The sequence below is a fragment of the Bos javanicus genome, chromosome X (assembly GCF_032452875.1).
Source record: "Bos javanicus breed banteng chromosome X, ARS-OSU_banteng_1.0, whole genome shotgun sequence".
NCBI lineage: Eukaryota > Metazoa > Chordata > Mammalia > Artiodactyla > Bovidae > Bos > Bos javanicus.
In genome coordinates, this window is record NC_083897.1 from 116,796,030 (window position 1) to 116,814,765 (window position 18,736).

The window sequence follows — 18,736 nt, forward strand, 5'->3', positions numbered from 1 at the left end:
GACCCTTCCTGACCCTTGAGTGCCTGTCTGCTAGATAAGAGCTTCAATAGTTGTATCCTCCTTGGAAATGATCCAGCTTCCTTCCTTCTTCCTATGATCTCTACTTAACTGTCACTCCCACTTTATCCTAAAAAGAAATAAACATCATTAAAGCCAACAGATTTTTAGATGAGCCCTCTATCTTTTCTCTATTACCTTCCTTCTTGAAGAATAATTCAGACTCTGTAATTAGACTCTTCAATTCAAAAGAGTGATCAGAATGGTGAAAGTATTTTATCCACATAAAAGAAGAATGAATAAAAGGAACTAAAGCTGAATCTATGGAAGTGAAGGCCCAGAAGGATTACGGGGACTGTCATCAAACTTTTGAAGGGCTATTTTGGGAAAGAGAGATTAAAAACGGGATCATGGGGTAGATAGTGAAATAGGAATGTTTTCTAATTGTTACATTTTTCCAAAGATAGAACTGGCTTCCTGGAGGAGGAACGTGATCCAGTATAAGCTGACAGATCACTAGGGAAGATGTTGATGAATAGTTCAATTATACATCTAGGCTACTTCCAACCCTGGGAATATTTTTGTCCTTTTATATGTGTAATATTTCTACTTTAAGTCCCTTCATTGACTGACAAACAATCAGACTGCTTACTAGCTGCTGCTTATCTTTTCCCTCCATTAACATCTCCCCAAAAGTAAACTATTTGAATATTACAGTCACCTTGACAATAGAGGTGTCTATTTTAATAGCTTTCAGTAACATTATTCAAAGGGAATCTATTTTCCAATAAAGTCTTTGGCATTCTCTTTCTCTTCCAACCTCAAAGAGTTTAGGATGAAACATGTGCTTTGAAATTAAAATCACTGTAAATTTGCTGAGTAAGAGAATGTTTTCACTTAGCATAATGTAGAAAAAAATTTTTTTTCTCTTGTAACGTACATGAAAAAATTTCACCAACAAAAAGGCATGGCTCAAATTTTACAATCGTCTATAATTTCAAACAATTCAATATATATTTATATATATATTTTAACCCTGTGTGTAAGGTATTGGGGTTGCTGTGGAATCAGATTTATTGTAGCCGATGTTATACTCAACCAAAACATACCTTACTTAAATTGCTAATGATGAATAATAATTGAAAAATAATTTACTAGTGAATTATTATTAACCATGGGAGGATATTACACATGTAAAAGTTATCTAAGGCAGAAAAAAATAATAATGAAGTAAAATGGGGACTCCATTGGATGTAATTTGTACACTCAAGGAACAACCTTTCAATTAAGAGCATAATCTTTGACTTAAAACTCTCTTGGTTATTTTTAATTGGTTTGCTTACTTCTAATATTATCAATAGCATTTAACTAAATACTTCCTGTGCATAGGCTCTGTCCCAAGCTCTTCACACTTAGTGTTTTTTTTCATCTGTAAAATCCACTAAGAGTTGATATTATTATTTTTCCCATTCCATATTATCAGGGAACTGAAGCTTAAGGAAGTTAGATATCATTCCCAAGATTATATAGCTGGTATTAAAACAGAGAAAGGGGGACTTCCCTGGTGATCAAGTGGTTAAGACTCCCCACTTTGATTGTAGGGGGCACAGGTTTGATCCCTGGTTGGGGAACTAAGATCCTGCATACCTAATGGCACAGCTTGAGGGAGGGGAAGAAAAAGGAATCTGAATATCTACATTTGACTCCAGTGCCTGAGCTAGTCACCCATCCACTGTGCTATCTGCTTTGATGGCCTTACTGTTAACGTAATTGTTTTATTTGGAATAAATTTATGTAAAAAAAACACAATTTTTTTTTACCTTCCAATTATTTCACTTTCATTAAAGGTTAAGTCAACTACTCAAACTTAGAAGGTTACACTCACCCCGTTTGTGAAGGAGAACACTGGCATGCCGACGTCCATTTCCATTTTCAACATAACAGGAGTAATTTCCCAAGTCACCTTCTTCTACAGAGTCCACAATTAATGAGATGGAAACTTCCTGTTCCCCAAGATGCTCCTTGAGGATTCTAAAATATAAAGCAAAATGAAACAAAAAAACCCCACACAAACATACACACACATGAAAGAAAAAATTTTAGGTGAATCTGATATGAAAAAACCTACAGCATCTGTGCTTCAAATTTGGTCATGGATTGATGCTATCTTAATTAAATTATATCATGCCCTTTTCTTTTTCACTTCTAATAAGGAAGCTTGTCTTTGTGGATGCTAATGAAGTTGCAGTTAATTATCTCTCTTAGCAGGACAATCACACTGTCATAATAAAGAGGTGAGAGAGACCTTGAAGAAAAGTTTACAAATTGCTTTCCCTTTAAGAAGAAATATGATGTAAGGGTGGGATAAGAAATTCTAATGTCTTAGGCTGGAGGACTAATTATCTATCAGGTTAATTTTAAAGAAAGGAAGGATAGAAAATTTCTGAGCTATTTTGACATTTCAGTTGAAACCTCTAGTCTGGCATTGTTTTAAAAGGTACAAATCAATTCCTATTTTTAAAGAAATATGAAATTACAAAACTATAGACTAAATGTTCTGATGAAGCATTTAATTCTGACATTTAAAATTCACAGTAGATGCTCACTAACCTCACTGTCAAGGATTTTAACAATCTTTTTAGAACAAATGGAAAACTTCAAAGTAGGGCTCCCTTGCCATGCTCACCAAGTTTCCACCTTTACTCTCCCACCCCCTTGGTAACTCATGCTTGCACAATACTTCCTCATGAAGAATCAAAGAAAAAAATACCTTTCTAGAACATTCCCTGAGCACTCACAAAAGTAGAGAAGGGGAAAGTTAGGAGGTTTATTGGTTATTGTCCTATAACCTTAGCATTTCAGAGTATATGAGTATAAGATAATAGTGAAGTTTTAAACATGAAAAATGGCAGAGGAGCATTTTAGTATGTATTGAAGAATTGCTCATCTGGGCATTTCAGAACCTGACTGCAATGTTATATTCCTGGGTATTTGTTGCCAGGAAGAAAATTCCAGTAGAAATAACCCTCTGTGACAGTTTTATAGGTTTTTATTTTCTATTGAAAACCTTTTTCTCTTATACCTTTCCTAAAGTTTTAAAAGTCTTCACATTTAAGAAGAAGAATTTGGTTAAAATGCTCAAATATACCCCAAAGAGGTGATCTTTAGATTGGAGAATGTTTACAAATGATCTGCATTTTGATTCACTTATAATTTATTAATTAATATATTTGCTTATTTACATTATGAATAAAAATGAGTACCCGTATATAAGTGTACTTTTAGTCATAACTGAATACCTCAATATTTAAAAGTAAGCAAACAAATATGTTAATTATTTTTTAAAAAAGAAGATGCATAAGCATTATGCCCTCAAAATAAGTGTATTTTTATGATTATTTGCTATTATTCCACTATATTAATATTTAGACCTTAAAGTCAGCCTAAAAAAGGTAATAAAAGCATTTTTGTATTACCATTCCTATCAAGTGTTTTATAGTCTACACGATGCCTCAAATATGTAGCAACATATAAAAGGAAGTGACAGAGACGATGTTTGAATCCTAAAAACATGATGTTGAATTCTAAAAGCCTGTTAACACTGGGTTGGCCAAAAAGTTCCTTTGTGTTTTTCCAGAAAATGGTATAGAAAAACCCAAACAAACTTTTTGGCCACCCAATATTTCCTCTCAGCAATTAAAAAAAAAGAGCTCTTATCAACCAAAAGTACAATATCACATTTTCCATATTTGATGCTATTTTGGTAAACTCACATTCAGTTTATTCCTTAGTGGAAAATTCCTTTTTATTTCTCTTAAATTCTTTGCAAATGGCACTCAGGTTTTACAATTTCATAGTCACTCCCTCAAGGATATTTTTCCTCCTTGCCATTAAATGTTGTAACATTTTTAGTATGATAGTAAAACACCCTCAACCCCCTTCTTTTTTAGCTCACTTTCTATTCACTAACACAGCAAATGTGAATCTGTACAAGTTAAAAGAGACAAATTACTTTACCTAATGTCACTTTCCCAAACTCGATTTTCATCCAGATCTTCAATAAACTTCTCTCCTTTCATCCAGTAAATTAAAGGACTGACATCTCCACTGTACCCAAAGAAAGCTCTGCAGGTGAGATTAGCTGAATCACCTGTGGAGAGAAGCGATAGAGATGTGTTGTAAAACTGTTGATACACTCTTATTTTAGGCAAACTGGCACATAAAACTTAAATCACTTCATCGATTTAATGAAACATCTCTCTAAATCAATATTTTTCACATATTTTCTGTCAAATTAACAGAATGTGTACTTTTGGCAGCTTGCTTAATGGAATGTGAATTACTTATCAGATTATGAAGAACACTGGTCAGTTATTCTACAGAACTTTACTTTCATTTAAGTTTGCCTGATGTTTCCATATGAATAGATTGAGGTTATGAATTATTAGGAAGGGTACTTCAGAGGTGATGTGCACTTCTCAAAGCACATGCTCACTTGCTTCAGTCATGTCCGACTCTTTGCCACCCTGCTGACTGTAGCCCACCAGGCACCTCTGTCCATAGGATTCTCCAGGCAAGAATACTGGAGTGGGTTGCCATGCCCTTCTCCAGGGGATCTTCCCGACCCAGGGATTGAACCTGGGTCTGCATTGGCAGGTAGGTTTTTTACTACTGCGATATCAGACAAGAACATAATGTTGATAATATGAGATTTTATAAAGCAGTTAGAAGATGTTTCTCAGTCCTGAATGTGGGAAAGAAAGAGAACCAAATGTTTCAGTGGGAAAGAAATGGAACTGCAAAATACAGGATTCCTTACAAATGTTACTAAAATATTTGTACTATGTGAGGAATAGTATTTTAATTAGGGAAACCAGCACACATTCAGGTAAAAAAACACATTATTAAAATACAAATGGACAACACCTGAGAATAAATATTTGGGCTGTTTATAAAACATAAAATCAATACTACTACTGTGGAGATGAGTTTCTTCCAGTGCACTACTCAAGAGAGGCCACTGTAATGATGAATACAGATTAATTACTTAATAAGGTAAGTGGAAGTCCCTGACTGAAAAGTGGGAGTGAATTTAATGCCAACAGAAACTAAGGCATATTTCTGGACAAGTAACGTGATTTTGCAAACACCTGATTTCCTCAAGCCTCAGGCAGCATTAGAGAACTGAAATATTCCAGTACTATTATAGTTTTAAGATCTTGCTGCCTCCAAGTAGAGCTAGAAAATGTGGGATGGCAAAGAGACCTATAGGGACCTACTCCAGAATGGACTGGAGCAGGGGAACTCTTAAGGATACCTTAAGTAAGGCAAATTTATTCATTTCTTAAATTCCTGAGAATATTCTAGAGGACTTTGACAAATATGTGACTTTAAGGTGAAGAGAAGGAGGTTCCTAAAGTCTAAAAGCTAAGCTATGAGTTAATAGTGAACATTGCCTGAAACTGGGCTTATCAGTGATTCTACCATATAAACCTAGAGAAAACCATAATTCACTTACAGATGCACTCTTTGTAAGTCCTGGTATGGGTCAACCTGTATATAAACTTTATTCTCCAAGTTCTACAAGAAAATTTTTATTGGATAAAATTCATATTATCTTATGTCCATTGCATAAGACTGCTGCTGCTGCTGCTAAGTTGCTTCAGTCGTGTCCGACTCAGTGTGACCCCATAGACGGAAGCCCACCAGGCTCCCCGTCCCTGGGATTCTCCAGGCAAGAACACTGGAGTGGGTTGCCATTTCCTTCTCCAATGCATGGAAGTGAAAAGTGAAAGTGAAGTCGCTCAGTCGTGCGACCCCATGGACTACAGCCTACTAGGCTCCTCCATCCACGGGATTTTCTAGGCAAGAGTACTGGAGTGGGGTGCCATTGCCTTCTCCGTGCATAAGACTAGTTCATAACTGAATTCTTGCTCCTCTAATATTTTTAAGATAGCATGATACAGCCTTTCCTTTTATCTTATCTTTCTTTACATCTGAATGTCCTCCAAGTAAGTGATTCTTTAGAGACTTTGATTCTATATGCAATAATCATTATTAGTGACCAGATAAGTTCAGAAAATGTCTGCAAATTTTATGAGGCAAATGGAGCTTTAAATAATCTCCTTTATTATTAATTTTGATACATAAATATTTTGTTAATATTTTAATATGCAACCCCCTCCCTGAGAGAATAATTTACCTTACACAATGGATAATTGAATGTCAATCTTACTGATTGGAAACCACAGATTTCTATGGGAAATGTCAACCCAATGGTTCAGAACAATTTTTAAATCCAGTATTCTTTGCTTTTACATTTTTCTAAGAGCACTGGCTTTTATGTAACTCAACTACCTGTTACAGTGTCAAGGTAGTCATAAATTCAACAGTAAATCTCAAAATACTATATAGTGTGATGATTAATATCATATGCCAAGAGAATCAGTATATATTACAGAGTTCAAAAATTTACATGTCAATAATTTACACAATCTGTGTTTTAAGGGAACAAGATTTAGCTTTTAGGTAGGAGTTAATGACTGAAACTCATAAATAGAAATCTCCAGAAATTATCTCATTTTCCATTACAGTTTTACTAAATTTGGGGGATCATAAATAATGATCATGTCACTAGCAACTCAGCCTGACATTCTTTAGCAGAGAAGTCAATTGAATCCCTCGCTGGGAACTGAATTTTTCTCTCTTGTCACCCTCCTACCTTCCCAGATCAACTGATTTGCTATTATCTAATTCCTCCTTTTTCTCAACTATTGGCTTTGTGCCGCCACACCTAGTAAATGGCTCCTGCACCCATGTAAGAAACGATTGGCTTTTTCAATCATCTTTGCTCACCTCTTCTTTTGACTACTTATCATGCCTTGAGCTCCAGTACTGGGGGTATCCCAAGTGCTATGGGGGCACCCGGAGGGCCTCTACTCAGACCTGGGTTGGGCTTACTGTGGGTTAGAGACTGGAATTCATGCAAAGAATAAAAGAAGGTGGAGGGAAAAATAGAAAAGCACTCCAGGTAGAGAGGAAAGAACCTGAGTGACAGAATGTCAGGGAACTTTGGAGGAAGTCAGTAACTCCAGAGTTGTTGAAGCTAAACTACATGTAGTGGGTAGAGTTGGGGTGAGGATTTGGGGGAAAATCATGAGGCCAGAGCAGTGGCAGCCCTGATCTCCCATGAAGGCCATGTTGAAGATGTGGGAATTCCATTTAAGGGCAATTCTAAGTTGGGGAAAGGTTTCAGGTAGGAGATTGACATGGGCACACTTGCAGTCTAAAGAAATCACTCTTTTTGTATTTGCCAAACTGGGATTGGAGAGAGTTCCAAGAGAACTGAGAAAGATTGAGAATTTTATGATACTTCAGGACCATATAAGGGACCATCACTGCAAAGAGAGAATTATTTCCACATCATTTCTTCCTTCCTTTCTTACTTGTTTTTGGGCCACACCACTTGGCATGTGGGAGCTTCGTTCCCCAACCAGGAATCGAACCCCAGCCCCCTGCATTGAAAGCTCAGAGTCTTAACCACTGGACCACCAGGGAAGTCCCTCTGCATAGTTTCTTAAAAGGACAAAGTACAGGTTATAGCACTGATGACAGATCACTGTGCTTTTTATCAATGTGATAGTAGGAAGCCTCTCAAAGCACAGATTACAAGGAAGCCTGATAAGGTAGAAAATACATTTTTTATTTTTATAATTTACCTGCATCACTGTGTGTGTGTGTAGGAGAGAGAGACAGACAGATTAAACGGTTTCCAGCTGCTTCTCAAAACAATCAGGAGAAACAATGATGACATGTTTGTTGACCTTCCATTCCCAGATGATATGGACAATGATATTGGCATATTAATGACTGGGAATCTCCATTCCTCTCCCAACTCCTCCCCAGTCCCCTCCCCAGGCTCTCCTTCTGGAATCGGCGTGGGCTCTCACTTTCAGCACAGTTGGAGCCAGGGTGAGCGTCTTCTTTCTAGGGAAGCACCCGAGGAGCTGAAACAGCAGCCTCTAGCCCTTGGGTATTTTGTGTCAACCGCCAAAGCCGAGAATCTCCCCCAGTGGTTTTGGTCATCATGTCCCCAGGCTCAGAACCAGTGTCCCCTCTTCCTAAAGGCTTCGCTGCATCACCACATTTCTGTAGCACAGACGGACGAACTTCTCCCCGCCAGGAATTCTCAGCGGGTTCCACATCCTCTTGACTCCAAAACCACGTCTGATGTTTTAAGGTTTGTTTTGGAGCAGTACAACGCTCTGTCGTGGCTCACGTGCAATCCGGCCACCCAGGACCGTACCTCCTGCCTTCCCGTCCACTTTGGGGTGCTCACTCAGTTGTACAATGCCATCATGAATATACTCTAATTGGAAAAGCAAAAAAAAAAAAAAACAAAACAAACAAACAAAAACAATCAGGAGAGAAAGTCAACTTGAGTAGAGGTCTGTTCTGTGAAGTTGTTGTTGTTCAGTTGCTCAGTCATGTCAGACTCCTTGCGACTCCATGGACTGCAGAATGCCAGGTCTCCCTGTCCTTCACTATTTCCCCAAGTTTGCTCAAACTCATGTCCACTGGGTTGATGATGTCATCCAACCACCATCTGTCACCCACTTCTCATCCTGCCCTCAATCTTTCTCAGCATCAGGGTCTTTTCCAAAGAGTCAGCTCTTCACATCAGGTGAGCAAAGTATTAAAGCTTTAGCTTCAGCATCAGTCCTTCTAATGAATATTCAGGGTTGATTTCCTTTAGGATTGATTGGTTGGATCTCCTTGCTGTCCAAGGGACTCTCAAGAGTCTTCTCCGCCACTACAGTTTGAAAGGAACAATTCTTCGGTGCTCAGCCTTCTTTCTGATTCAACTCTCACATGCATACATGACTACTGGAAAAACCATAGCTTTAACTATACGGACCTTTGTCAGCAAAGTGATGCCTCTGCTTTTTAAAATGCTGTCTAGGTTTGTCATAGCTTTTCTTTCAAGGAGCAAGTGTCTTTTAATTACATGGCTGCAGTCACTGTCCACAGTGATTTTGGAACTCAAAAAAAAATTGTCTGTCACTGTTTCCATTTTTTCCCCATCTATTTGCCATGAAGTGATGGGACCAGATGTCGTGATCTTAGTTTTTTGCAGGTTGAGTTTTAAGTCAGCTTTTCACTCTCCTCTTTCACTTTCATCAAGAGGCTCTTTAGTTCCTCTTTGCTTTCTGCCATAAGGGTGGTGTCATCTGTATATTTGAGGTTACTGAAATTTCTCCTGGCAATCTTGATTCCAGCTTGAGCTTTGTCCAGCCTGGCATCTTTCATGATGTACTCTGCATGTGAGTTAAATAAGCCAGGTGACAATATACACCCTTGATGTACTCCTTTCCCAATTTTGAACCAGTCTGTTGTTCCATGTCCAGTTCTAACTGTTGCTTCTTGATTTGCATACAGGTTTCTCAGGAGGCAGGTAAGGTGGTCTGGTATTCCCATCTCTTTCAGAATTTTCCACAGTTTGTTGTGATCCACACAGTCAAAGGCTTTAGTGTAGTCAATGAAGCAGAAGTAGATGTTTTTCTGGAATTCTCTTGCTTTTTTGATGATCCAACAAGATGTTGGCAATTTGATCTCTGGTTCCTCTGCCTTTTCTAAATCCAGCTTGAACATCTGGAAGTTCTCAGTTCACTTACTCTTGAAGCCTACCTTGAAGGATTTTGAGCATTACCTTGCAAGCATGTGAAATGAGTGCAATTGTGCGGTAGTCTGAACATTCTTTGGCATTGCCCTTCTTTGGGATTGGAATGAAAACTGACCTTTTCCAGTCCTGTGGCCACTGCTGAGTTTTCCAAATGTGCTGGCATATTGAGTGCAGCACTTTGACAGCATCATCTTTTAGGATTTGAAATAGCTCAGCTGGAATTCCATCACCTCCATTAGCTTTGTTCGTAGTAATGCTTCCTAAGGCCCACTTGACTTCACACTACAGAATGTATGGCTCTAGGTGAGTGATCACATCATCATGGTTATCCAGGTTATTAAGACCATTTTTGTACAATTCTTCTGTGTATCTTTGCCACCTCTTCTTAATATCTTCTGTTTCTGTTCAGTTTGGTACAGTTCAGTTGCTCAGTCATGTCTGACTCTTTGTGACCCCATGGACTGCTGTTAGTTTCATACTGTTTCTGTTCTTTATTGTGCTCATCTTTACATGAAATGCTCCCTTGGTGTCTCTAATTTTCTTGAAGGGATTTTTAAAATTGTTTCTCTTAATGATACCTATTTGTGTGTCTGAACAGAAGTTACTACTCCCATTCTTATGCAAAGCTCTGTTTCTCAAGAAAGGACACTAGAAGCCCAGTGGAGTCAATCTTGAGAGAAGGCCAGGTGACATCAGGCTCACCTGAGACTCACCAACCGCTAAAGTGTTGGTGAGGAAAGCTGAATCCATCTAGTACTTGGTTGGGCAAAAATTTCATTTGTTTGTTTGGTTTTTTTTTAATAGCTTAAGGGAAACCCAAATGAACTTTTGGGCCAACTCAATACTTTTCATTTGGGAAATGGTGGCTAATCACATGAGCATCTGTTAGGAGCTGTGACCTCAGACCCCAAGTGTGTACTGCTTGTGTTTGAAAGCAGAAATAAATGACTATAAATCCTTCCCCTCGGGTTAAAGAAAAACAGGAGTGAATAGAATATCATGGGGCAGGGTGGGGCCCAGGGAGAGATGATGCACTTCTACTCAATAAGGGTAGATAGGAATTCATAAGTATAACTAGGAAAATTAGGAAAATATAATTAGCAAATTTTGTTTAGAAAGCTAATTAGGCAATTATGAAAGAGGAATTAGGAAAATAAAAATAATATGACTGTGTTTGTACCTTCGGCTGATGAAGCAGTATATGCAGTTACATAATAGGATTTTAGCATCTGAATTTTATGAGTAGTTCATCCATGATCTATTTCACATTCTCATGCTTTTTATAAAATTGTGATTAATGGTTTAGAGTTCTTTTTAAACAACATATTTATTATTATTAAAAAATTATTGGAGTATAATAGCTTTACAATGTTGTGCTAGTTTCTGCTGTACAACAATGTGAATCAGCTGTACATATACATATATCTCCTCCCTCTTGAGCCTCCCTCCACATTTTCACACTTTTTAATATTATATTCTTTGATTCAAACTCTCCTCACTTCCACGTAGCAAATTCCTTCTCCTCCAAATTCCTTCTCCTCCATTAAGTTCTATTTAAAATAGCACCTCTTACAAAAGACTGACTTGGCTTTTCTAGGAATCGTCAGTCAACTCTGTCTTTTCTCCCCTTTTCCTCTTGGAACAGGTTTGCTTCCCTGGTGGCTCAGTGGTAAAGAATCCGCCTGCCAATGCAGGAGACACACAGGAGATGCAGGTTCATTCCCTGGATTGGGAAGATTCCCTGAAGGAACTGGCAACCTACTCCAGTGTTCTTGCCTGGAAAATTCCATGGATAGAGGAGCCTGGCAGGCTACAGTCCATGGGGTTGCCAAAAGTCTGACATGACAGAGAACAGAGGAAAGGTTATTGCTATTGCAACTCCTAATGCTACCATTAACCTTGTTCCTTTTAGCAAACTTCCACTAACTTTCAGGTCAGAGGTTATTTTATGCACTCATATCTTCTACAATATCATTTAGTTTAGATGAATATGGCTTCAGATATTATATATTTCTTTACTTAATCCAGTGAGTGTTGAACTCATTGTCAAAAAAAAAAAAAAAAAAAAAGACTTACTCCTACTCCCCCCAAACCAGATTTTGACTCAGCAAGTGTGGAAGGTTCCAGGGATTTTAATTTTTAACAAGCACTCCCAGGTGCTTTTCATGCAAGTGGTTACAGTTAACCGTCTGGAACAATTTCTTTTTACCTTGGACTCTTTAAATTGGAGTCGGGGCTGAGAAAAGCAACAAGATTGAAAAACATTCCGTCAGGGTCCTTAAGCAGCAGGCAAGGACAGGGTGCCTAGGAAAGAGGGTTCATAATGACAGTGGTAGGTAGAGAGGTAACTGGCATAGACAAGAAGTAGCTTGTACAACTGGGTCACTGATGAGCCAACCCAAGCTACAGAAATATGCCAGCTTTCCAAAGGGATGTAGGAAAAATATTTGTGTTCCAATGGAAAACTACTCATTTTTCTACTTCACACCATTCTGAGTTACCAGATTTTTAGCCCTTTCCCTGTCTTTGAGCTATTCTTCAACTCTTTGTAACTCTATGTGCTGCTAAGTCACTTCAGTCGTGTCCGACTCTGTGCGACCCCATAGACGGCAGCCCACCAGGCTCCCCCGTCCCTGGGATTCTCCAGGCAAGAACACTGGAATGGGTTGCCATTTCCTTCTCCAATGCATGAAAGTGAAAAGTGAAAGTGAAGTCGCTCAGTCATGTCCAACTCTCAGCGACCCCATGGACTGCAGCCCACCAGGCTCCTCAGTCCATGGGATTTTCCAGGCAAGAGTATTGGAGTGGGGTGCCATTGCCTTCTCTGAACTCTTTGTAAGTAACTGATATAGAAATGCTCTCATGTCTGGGGACTTCCCTGGTAGTCCTGTGGTTAAGACTCTACATTTCCACTGCAGGGGGCTTGGGTTCGAACTCTGGTCATGGAATGGGCAGGGAACTAAGATTCTGCATGTTACGAGGCCAAAAAAAGAAAGAAAAGTCCATGAATGGAATAAAAATGAAAATAAAACATATCAATGTAAAAATTGTCTCATATCTGGTAGCCATTTGACTTAATTTCCCATCTGCTCCCCTAGCCTTGCTCTCCACCTCAACTCAGGGAAAAATCAATTTTGTCTCTACTTGGAATTTATCTCAGCATTCCTTTCTTCTGTTTTATAAACTATTTTGACTTTACTTTGAATTGATCATAACATCTGTCTGTTCCCTTCCTATCATATGAGCAAAAAAATTTTTTTACAGTTTAACATGTATTCATTTCAATATCTACATGAAAGTCACAATTGTACATTTTTTTCTGAAAATGATGTTAATAGGAATACAATATTCAACTCACTGCTGATTATTACCATTCATACAAGCCACACACATGATATTCATATGTTCACAGTATGTCTCTGACATCTGTATAACTACTGAAAGATTTAAAAACACTCTCCTTATTCCTCTTTCTTTTTTCAAATAGAAGTATAAGCAATGTAATTTTATCTTTACTCTAAGTCCAAACTATTTAACTTGTTATCAAGAGAAACTATCCATCTTTTCTATCTTTTGCTCTCTAATTTGCTATAACATGCAATTTCTGATAAGGCAAGCCTAGCGTGAGATTTAGAGAGTCAAGCACCAAAGCTCTCCCTTATCCTCTTCTAAGTTAAAAAAAAAAAAAAAAAAAAACCTCCAGTCTGATCTGAGATACCCAAGTGATAACGTTAATACTATTTACCCTACTTAATCTGAAATACAGGAAATTAGCATTAGAATTTCACAGGTTATAGAAAAGAGTCACATTAATTTAATTTCCTCCTTGATTTTTTTTGTTTTCCTTCAAATAATAACAGAAAAATTTAAGCTATCACCTCGGGAGTCACACACATCAAATATATCAGTCAGCCAGGGTTGGAGCCCTGAAGATAATGGTATTCTTGCTGTCTCAAGTTGATATCTGTAAAAGCTTCAGTAAATTGCACTAAATGCTTCAGCTCAATCTTACCAGGTTCCGAAGGAAGCACTCTAAAACTGATCATAAAAAATCATTTGCTATCAAAAATGAGAACAATGCTTGTCATAGGGCAGGCTTTCAAGTAGGCTACAATGTGAGGGGGCCTTAGAGGAAAAATAATACATTTTCTCTTGAACCCACAGACTCCAATCGGCACTAGGGACACTTGTTATTTAGTGCGACCTTTTTCTAATTAGATATAATTTGGCCATTTCTAAAACCGCTGACAACAGAGATTCTCTCTCCACTAGAGGACACTCTCTAACTTATTGAAAAAAAAAAAAACAAACTTTTTTTTTCAATTAAAAGGAAATTTCTTCCCTAATTAAAAGCATCAGCATCCAGAGATCTTACTAGTTGGAATTAAGAAACAGTGAGCATTTTGTTCTTAAATAAGATGGTGAATAGTAGTGGGGGGTTTAATTTCATTTGCACCATTAATCATGGATATTAAAATTACTTTAATTTTAAGTAAAAGCATTTCCATTTCCATCGTCCATTTAAGATAAAAGCAAAGTGGTTTACAAAACATATTTATCTTGTGTCATTGGTATACAGAATGGCTCTTCTTCTAGAAAGCTTTATTCTGAAATGAAGAATCTCTGTCTTTGTTTCTCTCTCTCTCTCACACACACACACAAAGTATCCTTGGAAATTGCTCAAGACATTTTACCCAAATAAGTATTAGGACCTATGGCACGTAACAGTTGCCAGGATCTAACCACAGAGAGTTATTTGAAAATCAGAGATTTAGCTAAGAATCCCAAAAGAGAAGAAAGAAATGAAAGAGATAGGTTATATTAAGCTCAGAGTTGAGGATGTTATTCCTGCAGGATGTAACAACGTCTGCTCAAATTTCAAGGGAAAAAAATTACAGAAAAACAAGACATGCACTTTTAAATTTGCTAACCATAATTCTGCTGTAGTGTCAGATTTCCTTACGAAAATGCATTTTATACTATCTTACAACATATTTCTGTCTATTTGAAGAACAAAACAAGTTATTTGGCTGGTCAGTAAATTGCAAGGGGATTTAAGCAACCACAAATAACCTGGAGGTAAATGAGTTCATGTACATACACAGTAATGTTCAAAATTCTCCAAGCCAGGCTTCAACAGTACAAGAACCATGAACTTCCAGATGTTCAAGCTGCATTTAGAAAAGGCAGAGGAACCAGAGATCAAATTGCCAACATCTGTTGGATTATCAAAAAAGCAAGAGAGTTCCAGAAAAACATCTACTTCTGCTTCATTGACTACGCCAAAGCCTTTGACTGTGTGGATCACAACAAAATGGAAAATTCTTCAAGAGATGGGAATACCAGACCACCTGACCTGCCTCCTGAGAAATCTGTATGCAGGTCAGGAAGCAACAGTTAGAACTGGACATAGAACAACAGACTGGTTCCGAATAGGGAAAGAAGTACATCAAGGCTGTATATCATCACCGTGTTTATTTAACTTATATGCAGAATACACATGGAGAAGGAAAAGGCAACCCACTCCAGTATTCTTGCCGGGAGAATCCCATGGACAAAGAAGCCTGGTGGGTACAGTCCATGGGGTCGCAAAGAGTCAGACACGACTGAGTGACTAACACACACACATCATGAGAAATGCTGGGCAGGATGAAGTGCAAGCTGGAATCAAGATTGCTGGGAGAAATATCAATAATCTCAGATATGCAGATGACACTACCCTTATGGCAGAAAGCAAAGAAGAACTAAAGAGCCTCATGATGAAAGTGAAAGAGGAGAGTGAAAAAGTTGGCTTAAAACCCAACATTCAGAAAACGAAGATCATGGCATCTGGTCCCATCACTTCATGGCAAATAGACGGGGAAACAATGAGAGATTTTATTTTTTTTGGCTCCAGCATCACTGCAGATGGTGACTGCAGCCATGTAATTAAAAGACACTTGCTCCTTGGAAGAAAAGCTATCACCAACCTAGACAGCATATTAAAAAGCAGAGACATTACTTTGTCAAGAAAGGTCTGTCTAGTGAAAACTACGGTTTTTCCAGTAGTCATGTATGGATGTGAGAGATGGACTATAAAGAAAGCTGAGCGCTGAAGAATTGATGCTTTTGAACTATGGTGCTGGAGAAGACTCTTGAGAGTCCCTTGGACTGCAAGGAGATCCAACCAGTCCATCCTAAAGGAAATCTACCCTGATATTCATCGGAAGGACTGATGCTGAAGCTGAAACTCCAATATTTTCGCCACCTGATGAGAAGAACTGACTCATTTGAAAAGACCCTGATGCTGGAAAAGATTGAGGGCAGGAGGAGAAGGGGATGACAGAGGATGAGATGGTTGGATGGCATCACCTACTCAATGGACATGAATTTGAGTAAATGCCAGGAGTTGGGGGTGGACAGGGAGGCCTGGCGTGCTGCAGTCGCAAAAATTTGGACATGACTGAGAGACTGAACTGAACATACACAGTATTCCTGGTGAGTGAGTGCTCACAAGTTGTTAGCAATTATCACTAAAAATTTGGACACGACTGAGAGACTGAACTGAACATACACAGTACCCCTGGTGAGTGAGTGCTCACAAGTTGTTAGCAATTATTACTATTACTACTGCTATCATTACACTGTGACTTAAACTTTTCTATAAGTGATGACTTACAGTTCAAGCATCGAATTAGGCCAAACTATGGAGAAGGAAATGGCAACCCACTCCAGTGTTCTTGCCTGGAGAATCCCAGGGACAGGGGGAGACTGGTGGGCTGCCGTCTATGGGGTCACACAGAGTCGGACATGAGTGAAGCGACTTAGTAGCAGTAGCAGAAGCAGCATGCCCTTCAGGAGCCTGGGGGTTGCATAGTGGAATTTGAATGAATTATTGGAATTTTTCCCACATCAACTAGAGAAAGGCAGGCAGTGGCAGAGCCTCTCCAGAATGGAGAGGAAATCTCAGGCATTTGAGAGGAAAGGGTGAACAAAATGGTAACATTATTACTGTACTGTTTTTAGATAGCTCAAAGATTCTTGCAAGGACTTGTATGCTAGCTCATGAGGGCTGCTTTCTAGATGAATGATCTAAAAGTTTCTTGCATGATAGGGGAGCCACATTTGTCATCCCCAAATGTCTCTTTGGCCTGTGGATTATCTCAAGCTGAAATCAAGGCCTGAAAGACTCAGCAAGAAACCCTGACTTCCCCCCTAACTGTGTAAAAGACTTTAGATAGAGGGCTTGTTCCTGGAATAGAGCTATCACCAGAGATATCTGCAATGGGCCAGGTGTGGTGGTGAGATGCTTTCTCTGCTTTCCTAAAGCAGAGATGCTTCCACTCTGCATTCCATGGTCTCTGCCTGGAGCAGCAAACATTTGTTTATGAAACCTTTCTTTTTCTATTTCCATGTGAATTGCCGTCTTCCTCTTTCAAGTCCCAAACCACTACCTCCAATATCCTCTTTTGTTTTTAGTTGAAGATGGTATTTAAGGCGACGGTTTTGTCCATTTTGGTGAGTTACTCAGTTTTCTTGGGTCTCTCCTGAGTATACATGTCATTATACTTTTGTTTGATTTTCTCCTGCTGAATTGTCTCATGTCAATTTAATTCTTAGACCAACCAGAAGAAACTAAAAGGGTAGAAGGCAATTTCTCCCTTCCTAGAAGCATCTAGAACAATTAATGGACACCAAGCTGAAGAGGAGGGACACATCAGGAATCAGCAAATATCTGGTGCCACCTGAGTCCTTCATCCTTGGGAGGTATGATGTTGTACCTGAGTGTTGAGAAAATGGGAATTATGATTATTATTTTGATTATATAGCATGTGGGATCTTAGTTCTCTGACCAGGGATGGAACCTATGCCCTCTGCAGTGGAAGTGCAGAGTCTTAACCAGTGGACCTCCAGGGAAGTCCTGAAAATGGGTATTATATAACAGAAGTGCGAAACTGATAAGTGCTCAATGGAAAACATTTAATTGCCAAAGAATGGATTTGCTCCAAAAGGTTATTCAGAAACTCTTGGTGATGATGTACGGGAAGAACAATTTGGGGGAATTTTTTTGAGTCAACATACATGTAAAATTCACCAGCCTAGCCATTTTTAAATGCAACAGGGAAGTAGGGCCATTTTTGCTCATTAGTTGAAAAAAGTAGATGGGAAAAGAGACTTGTGGTTTGCTTTCTGCCAAAGACATCAGAACCACTTATAATTTTATTCATTTCTAAAATTGTTTTGAGTCATCCACAAAATAGACTTTTTTTGGTAATGCAGGCATTTTTAGGTTTTTTGTTGTTAAGGCCTTAACTAATCTCAACTCTCTGTGATTGCATCTTGAGAAGACATCTCCTTTATTTTTGCTCCATTAATTACATAGCTGTGGTACTAAATCTCTCATCGATTTATTTTTAACTCTTGTGGTGCTTTCTCATCCTTCCGGAGATTCACATTTTTAAAACAAATTATTCCATTTTCAGCCTCCAGGGATATTTAAATCAGTCATTAACATACATAGAGAAAGCATTTGTCTGTGGCCAGCAAATTCGGTAGACCTTAGTTTCAAAAGCAACTGAAGCAAGAAAGAAAATAACAGAGGTAGAGGAAAAATAGGAATAGGAAGAGGAGGAATGAGAAGAACAGGAAAATGAAACGAGGAGGAAAGGAAGGTATATTAGTGGTGGTGATGAAGAGCATTGTCCCCAACAGCTTATGCAAGTGTAAGTGTTACACTGAGTTTGCCATGTTCTTGAGTGAAGAATACTGCCAACTTTTTTGTGCTTAGTCTGTCTTCTCCAAACCCTGACTGATATCTATTGAGGCAGAGATCAATAAATGCCTCTCAATGTCTATTATCCTTCTTCCTTTGAGTAATATAACCCCCCAAATTTTAGTTGGACACACAGCTACCAAGCTACAGATGATATTTCCTAGTTTCCTTTGCAGGTAGATGTGGCCAAACGACAGAGATGAGGCCAATGAGATAATGTGAAGAAGTGATGTATACAATTTCGCATTCATCTCCTTTATGATGAAGCCTCAGCCCTGGACTTTCTCCCTATTTTCCTGTAGGCT

At 38.5% G+C, this 18,736-nt stretch overlaps 1 protein-coding gene across 1 annotated transcript in view; it reads right to left on the bottom strand.

Moving 5' to 3' along the window:
• IL1RAPL1 (interleukin 1 receptor accessory protein like 1) overlaps window positions 1–18,736 on the bottom strand; it is a 702,885-nt gene that overhangs the window by 56,409 nt on the left and 627,740 nt on the right. The window contains exons 5-6 of the mRNA XM_061410523.1: window positions 4,015–4,147; window positions 1,883–2,028 (exon numbers count right to left, since the gene is read on the bottom strand). Coding sequence (XP_061266507.1) covers window positions 1,883–2,028; window positions 4,015–4,147 — 279 coding nt within the window. The remainder of the gene's footprint in view (window positions 1–1,882; window positions 2,029–4,014; window positions 4,148–18,736) is intronic.